The sequence below is a fragment of the Eleutherodactylus coqui genome, chromosome 6, assembly GCF_035609145.1.
Source record: "Eleutherodactylus coqui strain aEleCoq1 chromosome 6, aEleCoq1.hap1, whole genome shotgun sequence".
Classification (NCBI taxonomy): Eukaryota; Metazoa; Chordata; class Amphibia; order Anura; family Eleutherodactylidae; genus Eleutherodactylus; species Eleutherodactylus coqui.
Window position 1 is genome coordinate 137321318 of NC_089842.1, and position 12618 is coordinate 137333935.

At 41.4% G+C, this 12618-nt stretch overlaps 1 protein-coding gene across 1 annotated transcript in view; it reads left to right on the forward strand.

Moving 5' to 3' along the window:
* Window positions 1–12232, forward strand: part of EMP3 (epithelial membrane protein 3 (MAM blood group)) — a 33665-nt gene extending 21433 nt beyond the window's left edge. The window contains exons 3-5 of the mRNA XM_066607725.1: window positions 1005–1107; window positions 5214–5354; window positions 9014–12232. Coding sequence (XP_066463822.1) covers window positions 1005–1107; window positions 5214–5354; window positions 9014–9183 — 414 coding nt within the window. The 3' untranslated portion in view covers window positions 9184–12232. The remainder of the gene's footprint in view (window positions 1–1004; window positions 1108–5213; window positions 5355–9013) is intronic.
* The last annotated feature ends 386 nt before the right edge of the window (window positions 12233–12618 follow it).

Consider the following 12618-nt stretch of genomic DNA (forward strand, 5'->3'; position numbering starts at 1 on the left):
AAGTTTCTTAAAAGCTGACGGACCTGATGACAAAATGTGTAGGATAGGGATAACCTATAGGGGATGACTTCCTGATCTGTACTTCCTTTCCTGTGTATGTCCGCGCTAAGCGTTGCCCTGCTATTGGTCAGCAATCCAATCCCGATAGCTGAATAGAGAAAAAAAGAATCAATGGTCTTTCTACCAGATTGTATCCAGAGGCAATCTGTGAATAAACACTTCTGCCAGGAGAAAGTGATGGTTTTCAGAGCTACAGACAGAAATTCCAAAGGAGAACCACATTGCTAACTTTAATAACATTTGATTAGCATTCATTTGACAGCAACTTTGCATAACTGGAATACCCTATTAGTATTGTAGGACAGCCCTTTTATTAGCCATCCATGCAGTCCATAAAAAGCTGAGTAGAGTTAACAATAAATAAAGTGACTCTTTGTTAAAGAGATCGGTGGGAGTCACAAACGTCAGACCACCACTAATTATATTTTAGTAATAAGCCACCAAGTATAGTATAGAGTCACCTTATCAATGAAGTGTCACAGCTACAGTATACTTATGTCTTCAGCTATTACAAGTAAGCATCATTAAGCAATGCATGAAACCATCTTCAAAGTTTGTAACAGTTGACTTAGTAGAGGGACAATTTCATAGAAAATGACATGTGAAGCAATGAGTGCTAAGTATTTAACACAAAAGGAACACAATTACTTTGACGAACAGGGATGATGGATTGAGTAACTGATTGATTTATGGACCAATCAGCTGCCTGGCAATGCATTGACTGCACATATTCTCCCATAATCGCATCAGCATATTGCTGTTATAAAATAGGCAAGGTTAAGGTGATTCAGCCTGACATTTGCTCTCTAGCAAAGCAGCATTGGATCTACTATACGTCAAAATGAATCATACTCTGTCTGCCTGCACTCATTTACTGCTTGGTGTCTGATGAAGTGTAAAAATGAATGTGCAATCTAACCTTCCTATCTTTATTTTGAATCCAGTCTTGGTGGGTGCTCTCACATGATGAAACTCTTAACCTTTGGCATGACTGCATTTACAACAATGGCTCGGAAAGTTGGGTGTGCTCTTCAGTGTCCACAAATGGTAAGTTTGAGTCGCATTAGATGTCATGATACAGTATTTATTTGTTTGATATAGATATCTTGAAGTTCTTGTTGGTACCAGAAATTGCAGTCAACGAGTAGAGTGGCATACCCCATGTTTCATTATCATTAACCATTAGCCATAAAAAGACAAATGATTAAATAATGGTTCTTATATTCATCCAAATCACATTAAATAATGAATTCACTTTATAGTATTACCATATCAGATTTTTGAAGGATTTTCCATACCCAGACCAGTTATTACAGGGTGACGGCATATTCACATGAGCGTATATCGGCCGCCGTTCTCACGAATGGCCGATATACACTACCATCTGATGCATTGGATTCCATCCTCCCCCCACCCTTCATTGCTGGCTGCAGACAAGGGGCGGGGAGAGGGCGGATGCTTAGCTCTGCCCCATCCCACTAACTCCCATTGCAAACAGCCAGAGAGAAGAAGAGAGGAGGTGAGCCAGCGAGGGGGAGGGAAGGAGAGGCAATGGCATTGTGGCCTCGGTGTATATACGCCAGGCCCGTGCTGTCTGAACGGGCGCACAAACGTTAAATTTGTGCACCCATTTACGTATTTTTACAGAAAAGAGCTCTCAACTTGAGAGACTAAAGATACTTAAGCAAGAGGAACATAATCCCTCATTCTTGAAATCTAATTTTTATTATATGCTGAGAAAAAATATACAACACTCAGAATGCAGTATGAAAGCTTAACATATGAAGCCACTTAAAGGAATATATTAGGGAATCAAGTAGCTGCCTAATAATATGTTATTGACAATCTTTTCTTCGCCAGCATTATATTTTTTTAATAACAACTCAATCATTTCAGATACATTGCAGACCAATTATTTGGCTTTTATATAAAACATTTTTGGAGCCGATTGACAGTATACAGGCTGCTATAAACAGCTGCCTGTATTCTGCATAGCAATGCAAATGCAATAAAATCTGCCATGTTATTATTGGAAAGTTCCTAGAGTTAAAGGGGTTGTCCCGCGCCGAAACGTTTTTTTTTTAAACCCCCCCCCCCCCCCCCGTTCGGCGCGAGACAACCCCGATGCAGGGGTTAAAAAAACAAACCGCTCAGCGCTTACCTGAATCCCGGCGGTCCGGCGTCTTCATACTTACCTGCTGAAGATGGCCGCCGGGGTCTGCTCCCTCCGTGGACCGCAGCTCTTCTGTGCGGTCCATTGCCGATTCCAGACTCCTGATTGGCTGGAATCGGCATGTGACGGGGCGGAGCTACACGGAGCCGGCATTCTGCACGAGCGGCTCCATTGAAGAGAGCAGAAGACCCGGACTGCGCAAGCGCGGCTAATTTGGCCATCGGAGGGCGAAAATTAGTCGGCTCCATGGGAACGAGGACGCTAGCAACGGAGCAGGTAAGTAAAAAACTTTTTATAACTTCTGTATGGCTCATAATTAATGCACAATGTACATTACAAAGTGCATTAATATGGCCATACAGAAGTGTATAGACCCACTTGCTGCCGCGGGACAACCCCTTTAAGCAAGCATTTATGGTTCTAATACTAAGTTGGGTTTTTGCAATTTACAGTATGTAATGTATACTGTATTCTTTAAATTAGCTTCAAGGGCAGATCTTTACTTTAGCTTGTGGCTCCACTGGTTCTTGGTTTATATTTCAGCTTTGTTCAGGTCCTCTTTTTATAGTCACTTAACTGCTTCCTGACAGCCATTCAGATATATACTTCCTAACTGCACATATGCCGTGCAGTTGGGACATATATAGACGTCTACAGCATATGCTGTGTATGCAGCAGGCTCAGGAGACGAGCCCACTCCATACATTGGCTGTCCTTTACAGATGACACCCGCCTGCAACAGCTGCGATTGGAGATAACTCAGATCACTCACGTCAATTTCCACCCCCTCTTCCTCTTTGTTGAGTGAGTGGACTCTATGTCATAGTAAATACCGGGAGCTGGCACCTCCATTTCCACATTTCGCTTTTTGTTTTATATTAACAAAAAAATCACTGCCAACTAAATATGCCGCAATTCCTAGGAAGAACAATATTTGAGAACAAAAAGCCAAAGAGTATAACTTGTATCTTCGTAAACTGTCCCTGCTGGTGCAGTGTAATTGAATTCCCCAAGCCCCACTGCTAGCTGCGTAAGGTCTACAAATAATTTGTAATGGCAGGACTGGTGACATTGAACATCGTCTGAGGCCACTGGCATGCACTGTGTGTATTTGCTGTTTTCCAGTTTGGTTTTCTTTTTGTTTTATATTAACAAAAAAGACTGCCAACTAAATAAGCTGCAATCCCTGGGAGCCACGATATGTGAAAACAGAAGGCCACAGAGTATAGCTTGTGTTTTTGTAAGCTGTCCCAGTGTAACTGAATTCCCCTCACCCAACTGCTAGCTGCGTAAGTTCTGTAAATAATTTGTAGTTGCCGGACTGGTGCCTTTGAATGAGGTTTAAGGCCACAAACAGTGAACTTCATTATTCTCCACGTCAAAGCTTAGTTTGTCTGCCTGCTTTGCTGCTCTATATAGTGAGAGCAGCAGAAATATTCCCTCTCCCAATGTACAGACTATGTTTCGTATAGGCATATAAACATGATGCAGAGACTTTCTCTGCTCCCTCCAGTAGAACCACATTTAGGTTCTCTGCTGGTATACAAGCTTTCACACCCAGCAGCAATATATCCTCTGTAGAATATCTGTCCCTAACAACAGACCATGTTTTATATAGGCATGTTTTATATCAGAGGCAGCCCTCACTCACCCATTCATGAATTCATGAATGGGTGTGAGTGAGGGCTGGCCTCTGATTGGCCAGGCTGTGACCAATCAGAGGCATCTTATTCAGCAGGCGGGGATTTTAAATCCCCGGCTGCTGAATACTACTCACAGCTGTTCAGAGCAGTTCAGGAGAACTGCAGCCTGCCGCGCTGAACTCCGTCTGCCGGCACCAGGTGAGTATATATATATTTTTTATTTTTACACATTTCTGGATGAATTGCAGGGAAGGGCTTATATATTTAACCCCTTTCCGACAATTCATCCCGCGATCGCCGGCAGCCCATTGCATTCAGTGGAGTCGGCTGTATTGACGGCTCCATTGAATTCAATGGGCTAACATCGTTCTTCTCTGCCACAGCTGTTACAGCTGTGGCAGAGGAGAACGATCGTTATGCTGACAGTGCGGGGGGTGGGGGGTCTCACTCTTGCCGCTATTGTGGCTTAATAGTGGGACCTGTGAACTTGAGATGCAGCCCAACATGTAGCCCCTCGCCTGCCCTATCCGTTGCTGTGTCGTTCCCATCATTTTCTTGAATTGCCAAGATTTTCACACATGAAAACCTTAGCGAGCATCGGCGAAATACAAAAATGTTCCGGTCGCCCATTGACTTCAATGGGGTTCGTTATTCGAAACGAACACCCGAACATCGCGGGAAGTTCGTTTCGAATAACGCGAACCCGAACATTTTGGTGTTCGCTCATCTTTAATGTTTAACTGCCTTTATTTCAGGATTCATGATGGAATTCAATCATATTTGGTAACAGCTTCAGGAAAATTTTCAGATCCATCCCCAAATATTCGCGGCCAGATAAAGTCATCCTTCCGATGCTGAAACGCGTTGCTCTTCTAATAAAACTATTATTTACTGATTTACACTGCTCCTGTCTTACCTTTGTGTTAGCACACCCAGACCTCCCTATCTTTCCCTTTTGCTTATCTACGTTAGTATTCTACCATCCAGAACCCAGGTGGCTGCAGCTGTCAGGCACATTGACAAGTTGTACCACTACACAACTAACCCAGGTGAGAGGCGACCTTCCTAAGCCTTTCTCTCCTCCATAACGCCCTGCACATGGAGCGCTGTTTTTTGTCTCTACAGAATCCTCAAATGTTGACCGCTTTTCCATTACGAAAGCCAAAGTGCCCCATAACAAAAACCCTGTAAATAGTGCCAGCCAGAGTGTTGTGTTTGCACAAATAGGGCCCATGAGTGCTGCAATTAACAAATGATTAGGAACTTCATTGAGCACTGTGCACAGAAGAACTGAGTAGATCTTTGAGTACTTGTAACTTGGGTTTTGTCTTCCTCAGACTGGTTCCGTGCGGTGCAGGCTCTAGTGGTGCTCTCAGTCCTGTTTTCCAGCTTTTCTTTCATGCTCTTCATGTGTCAGCTCTATACCATGGATAAAGGAGGGCTCTTTTATGCAACGGGTGCCTTTCAAATTCTCGCCAGTAAGTATGACATTGATTTCTACGTTATTTACATGATTTAACATTTGCTCCTGAGCTTAATATGGTGAATGTACTATCATTAGCATAGTCTGAGCCAGGAGGGTAGCTAAAGGCTCATGGGCCCGAGTGCAAAAGTTCATTTTGAGGCCCTGCAACTTCTCTTTATCCCTTATCAAAGTTTGAATTACATCCTAAGAGTACATTCACACGGGCGTGTTGAGGGTTTCAATCTCCTGCATATGTTGCACAAAAATGCAGTATATATGCGAAATTGCATGTGTTTTTGTGCAGCATATTTATGTGCTCCATATAGTTAATACAATATACAGGATCGCTACTTCCCCGAAGTGATGCAAGGTGGTTTTGAGATAAAAACGTCTCACATCAGCCGGGAAATCACATGCTGTCAACCACGATATCAGGCCGTGATTCACAGCCCGATATTACATTCTGACGTGTGAAGCTAGTCTTACGGATACATTCCTTTTTTTTCTATTTTTCCGCCTCACTTTTTAAAAATCATAGTTTTTTTAATTTTAGTTTTATATCAGAATGGTCTGGCACTTTGTATCCACTATGTGTGGGAGTATACGCCAAGCAGCCACCCCCTTCTATATCAAGAGGCAGTGTGAGTGGTCGTCTCATCGGTGTCCTGCACAGGTGTAATTGGGTCCCTCATTTGGTAGTCAGCTACCTGCATGGTGAGAGGATGCATCGATATGCACTCCTCAGTCAGTAAGTAATGGCTGTTCTCTGTGATTGTGTTTATTCATTACAGCATTTATTCATGGATATGATTGGGGTATTTAAAACCTGCTGTCAGAATTGACTTTGGCATTTACAGGATTAACAGCCATCATCAGCGTTAGTGCTGTCTGCTCTAAAAGACAGCCGACACCCGCCTTGTATAGAGCGGGATCAGCTCATGATCACATTCCATATAAACCTCACACACTTAGGATGTAACTGTATGTTCCGTGGTGTTAAGGGGTTAAAGGTTAATAATAACAACCAACACCAACTGCTATTAGAACGTTGGCCATAAATGTTTGATAATGATTAGAGATGAGCGAGCGTACTCATTAAGGCAAAATACTCGAGCGAGTATTGCCATTTTCGAGTACATGCCCGCTGTACAAATGTAAAAAAAATCCACAATATAATAATAGCATTCCTTTTGGTTACCCCATCCCCCCCCCCCAAAATGTAATAAAGAGTGCTCAGTCATGTGTACCCAAAACTACAATATACCCCACAAAAAACAAGCCCTTACACAACTCCATTGATGAAAAAATAAAGCTATGGGTCTCAGAATATGGCGACAGAAAGCAATTTTTAAAAGGTTTTAAGGTAAAAACCATAAAAAAGCTATATAACTTTGATATCGCCATAATCATTCTGAACTGCAGAATAAAGTAAGCATGTCATTGTTATCACATTATGAACGCCATAAAACAAAACCCCAAAATAATTGCGTTTTTTCTTCATTTTATCATTTAGAAACGTTTTTCAAACTTCTCAGTACATTGTATGGTACATTAAATGGTATCATTAAAAAAGATTTTTTTCTGCAAAAAACAATCCATCATACAGCTATGTCAAAGGAAAAATAAAAAGGTTGTGGCTCATGAAAGACAGAGCAAAAGAACGAAAATGAAAAAATGGGTTGCCTCATGGAAATAACCTCTTTTTAAATAGAAAATTGGCTTGGCTTCTCTAACCCCACTGGCCAGCTGTTAACTTAGTGTCTGGTTATAAATGTAGTTTTACCTATAGCCATTTAAATGAGTAATCGATGGCTCTCTTTGTGCACAGCTTTTCACTCTAGCTTTTAACAGGGGCACTTGATTTGGGAACATGTCTTTATAAGACAACCCATTTGACTTGACAGCTGGTTCAATATTTGCACATATCTTCTGAACTGTGCTGGACCACCCTTCACTCCAGCTGTATGCGGGCCCAGGGGTGGTTGGGACTTACGGAAACAGACTGCCTTATTCTGTTTTTTTAAGCCGCCCTTAACATCTGAATTGGGATGTCCCCTTTCCTGCTCCATTCAGGAAAATTCCTTGGCCAAATGGGTCTGTCTTATGATGGAACTGAACAGTGCCGAAGGACTCCATTGGCTATAATGAGGTCTATTCAGTTTCCGTTCAGCTGTCCAGGATTTTACCGGCAGAAAAAGTGCTGCATGCAGTGCTATTTCTTCCGGTATCTTGTGCCGGATCTGTGACTTAACCTTTGAACAGAGGAACCTTTGAACCTTTGTTCCAGCAGAGATGTGAAGGTAGCCTAACTCTTAGCTCTTTCTGCAACTCTCAATTTACAGAAACAATATAGCTTGCTGTGCTACAATGTTTCAGCACCCTGCATTCGCTTCTGTGGGAGTTACAGAAACAGCTTAGCATAGCCAGCTTGGCTGTTTCTGTACATGTGGCCACCCTGGTCATAGAGTACAGAAAGATACTGCTGCCATGGCCATGATAGGATCGAGATGGGAATACCCTTCTAAATTGTAGTAAAAATAGTACTAAAACTAAACGACAATGCTGCACTAACACCAAAAAAGGATATGCACCCCTGCATTAAAGAGCCTTGAAAGATGACTAAGGATATCCGAAATAGGAGACATCCATTTGTAGCCAGCACCAAGACTAAAAATATAGTTTGAATAGAAGATGCTTCCATAACACCTGGAGGTCATCTGTGGTATTTCATCTTTTTATTCTTTCAACCCATGCACATTTAAAGGGGTTGTCCCGCGCCGAAACGGGTTTTTTTTTTTTTTCAACCCCCCCCCCGTTCGGCGCGAGACAACCCCGATGCAGGGAGGTAAAGAAAGCTCACCGGAGCGCTTACCTGAATCCCCGCGCTCCGGTGACTTCTCTACTCACCGCTGAAGATGGCCTCTTCCTCCGTGGACCGCAGCTCTTCTGTGCGGTCCACTGCCGATTCCAGCCTCCTGATTGGCTGGAATCGGCACGTGACGGGGCGGAGCTACACGGAGCTACACGGAGCCCCATAGAAGACTGCAGAAGACCCGGACTGCGCAAGCGCGGCTAATTTGGCCATCGGAGGGCGAAAATTAGTCGGCACCATGGAGACGAGGACGCCAGCAACGGAACAGGTAAGTATAAAACTTTTTATAACTTCTGCATGGCTCATAATTAATGCACAATGTACATTACAAAGTGCATTATTATGGCCATGCAGAAGTGTACAGACCCACTTGCTGCCTCGGGACAACCCCTTTAAGTCTATGTCCTAGTGGTTCATATGCAGTGGATTCAATTTCTAATATAGGAATGTGTACATCAAGCAAAAACAGAACATGTGCTTAAAATTGCATTTTGTATATATTCTTTTATGTTTTTAAAGTATACAGTAAATTAAATGACATTAAAAATGTGATGTGAACAGCCCCTTATGTTGACATTTTAGTGATATTTATAAAAAAAAACTAACTATAATCCTTTAGGACTATAAGAAATCTCTTCTCCCTATTCATACCAAAGCTTTGTTATTTCAGGATTGTGATAACCTCTATGTATGTATTGTGTGTCTCTCCGGCAGCTTCTTGGGTTTGCTTGCTATTAATATACCTATTGCTATCAGATAAGATACTGAACCATAACTGACTACTTGTATCATTTGTGCAGGTCTGGCTGTGTTTTCTGGAGCAGTGATCTATGCCACCCATGTAACAGAGTTTCATAAAGATAAGGGTGAAGGCGGATCATTCGGCCATTGCTTTGTACTGGCTTGGGTGGCCTTTCCTCTCAGCATGTTGAGTGGTATCATGTACATCCACCTAAGAAAACGGGAGTAAAAAAAAAAGAGACATTACCTTTTGGACAGACTCTGCGATGCCCTCCTGTTGGGTTTGTCCTGTGAACATGAAGCTCATTGGATTTGAAATGTACTAATAATATTCCTCATTACTCCCACTTCACCAATCGCCGCATTCCCAGAAGTAGTTGTCAGATATTACAAAATATGATTTGGCAGAACTGGTTTCATGGACAGGCAACACATCTGCATCCATCAGTTTGAAAATAAATGTGATGTTCCGGAGAATCAGCTGTCACAAGAGACGTATAATGTTTGTAAGATTTATTTTCCTTTTTCTTGTCATTATGTTAGCATTTAAGATTGTGAGAGTGCCAATGGTTTTTTAGAAGCTGCAGAAGTGCCATCCCAAGGCACTGGAAGGTAAGACAAGAAACTTCAGAAATGGCTTTGGAAATAGCTTCTGTTTTTCCAGCTATTGTAAATATTATAATATATATATTTTTACATTCAAGATTGAGCATATAAAAGTGTTATTTGCATTTGGATTGTAGCTCTTGTTTAAGGCCCATTTAGATGCAACGATTCTCGCTCAAAATTCACTCAAAGTCATCTTTTGAGTGATAACCGTTGCATCTAAATGCACAGACATCGTGCGGTTTTCGTGCACGATTAGTTTCGCGCTTAATTCTAGTTTTCTAGAATTAAGTGATGAACTCTTATCAGCGGTGCAGGCTGCTATCACAGTCGGCAGCACTTATAAGATTCTTTCAGCTCATGTCCCACTGGTAGTTCACAGCGGGAAGTGAGCTGTAATCACGGAGAACAATACAGCTGTTTGCTTATGCAAAACAGCTGTATTGTTCGTCAAGCAATAGCAGCGGTTTCCTGGTCCGCCTGCATAGCTCTTGAGTAGCTAATTATCTACTATACACTATGCAAAGATGATCGCTCAAAACTGTCACTCAAACTGTCGTTTGAGCGATCATCTTTCAGTGTAAATGTGGTCTTAGATCCATTTTATAAGGGTATATTTAGATAACTACACAACTAGCAATTGCATAATATAATGTGATTACCAGAACTGGTCCCCTGATCCTATAACAGGGTAGCAGGGTGTTCTCACTGCTGTGAGCAGAATACAGTCACCATTTACATGATGTCCTAACTGGACAATATAGTCACCAAGTATAGGGTGCACAATTGCTGGCGGTGCCTGCTGCCCTGTGCCATGGAATATAATTCCTCAGCAGCTCTGTGGGTTATTATAAGCATACCCACACTACTAGAAAGCCATTCCTATATTAAAGGGCCACTCTGGTGAAAATTTTTTAATGCATTATGTAGCTATCCCCCAGTATAACCAAGATAATACCAGCTCAACTTTATAGTTATTTCTGAAATGCCTGGTCACTATCTCCTCAGATGATCATGGGATCTGTTTCTAGTCAATTTCTCAGTCTGTATGATGCTATTACTTGGACCCTATCACAGAAATGCCTAGAGGGGACATAGACACTCCTGTCACACAGTTATAATAGAGGAGATCACAGATCATCCTCCTGACTGTATACAAATGGCCTGTAGATTATTTGGCCGAATACAAAATGTAATGTCAGTGTTTTACCTGCAGCAGAGAGGGTACAGTCTCTAGCTGCTCATGAAATACTGTGCTGATGTACCATGGAATTGATGTGAAAGCAAAAATCTCAACATCAAAATGGTGTCTGATAAGATAGGGGGCTGCACTGCATAGGAGTGACTGCAATATACAGAGGAGACCTCCAGAGTGTGACCGGCAATCAAGTGAGGAGGGCAAAGATAGAAGAATGTGGTTTCACCGGAGAGGCCTTTTAACATTATACTATAATGGTAAAGGGCCTTTGGATTAATTAAAACCTCTTTTTAGAAATATACATTTCATAAAGGGGAAGAGGGTCCCCAACTTGTGATACCCACTATAAGCCTGAGCTATTGCTAAAGCAGACCAGGCCTATTCCTGTGTCTTATGGAAGGCAGTGTAATTGACTGACCATCATGTAATCCAAAATTTCCTCTGGAGTGGAAATTTTTGGCTAGGTGCGACTAATTCATCAATAATAACTGATCTCAGGTGGCTTTGAAGCTGGATCCATGGCAGTCTTCCAGTCATTGGACCACTTTCTATTTAAAATCGACTTATTTTAATAATGCAACCTTTTAAATGTCTTATTATATTAGGGGATTGCTAGTTGTGCAGTTAGCTAATATCTTAAAAGTGACTGCAAACTAAAGCATCATTTTAACTAAGTTGTATAAAGCAAGTAAAAATAGAATATTGCTTCCTATACTGTATATGAAGAGAATTTCGCACAGATGTATAGCATTCAGCATGTGCTTAGTAGTTTAAGTTCCAGCTTGCTAGGAAATGCTGAAATATCCGAAACATTTCAAAAGGCACCCAAGGTTCAAAAGTGCTAAATTCTGTACTGTACCTTAACTAAAAAAGCAAATGCAGCCGTCTATGCAATAACTATAAAAATGATCATTTCTTAATAAATGTGTTTTTCTATTCTGAAACTTCTATGATATAGAAATGTGTTTTATTAATTCAGCGCAGTCCTAAATAGAGACACTATTCATTGATGTCATATTAATGGCTTAAATTTAACTAAAACACTTACACTAGTCCGTCTGCTGTCAGATTTTTACCTACAGTATTTCATCTATAAAGGCCCATTATCGTTCTTGTTCAGCACAGACCATATTATGTATTATTCTGAGCATAACTGTGCATTCTCCTGCTTTAGGCTGGGTTCACACTGGGCATTGGTAGGTAACATCTGGCCCCTTTCTTTTTAAAATAAGTAAAAACTTCAAGGTGAAAACCGCACAAAGACTCCCGGTATGAGCCCAGCCTTATACAGTGAGTGTCTTTCCTATACTTAGAATTTCTGTCTTTTGTGTTTTTGAAGTAGTATGTATTTGTAGGTCATCACATTAGAACTGTGCAACTATTTTTGTATGTTGTCTAAATATGTCTATTGCCTATTGCTGTGTGGAAGTGTCATGACAAACGTATCCATTAAATATATTTTTCTTTAAACCGACCTGTACAATGCATGGTTAATATCTGTTCCATTTTAAGCTATATGCACACAAATCGGTTGTCCATGTGCTGTCCAATACATGTATATAGACTGATAAAAAGTTGCACCTGAGTTTCTTGCATGTAGCCTTATAATCACGGTGTGCAACTCATCTGAAAGGACCAAGCCAACTTTTAAACCTTTGTATCTAAAAATGTGTCTGCTTTCTTAATGTTTTACCTAACCTGAAGGCCAAGTAATTGTATTTCATACACCTTTCTCGTATTAGGTAGGAACCCTTTTTGACAAATACAAAAGCCCCCTCCTGGTGGTAGTAAACCTAGTTAAATCCGGGTTGTCAAGTGGAGACGCAGGGAACTCCAGCCAGGGTAATAGTTTCTGGTTAT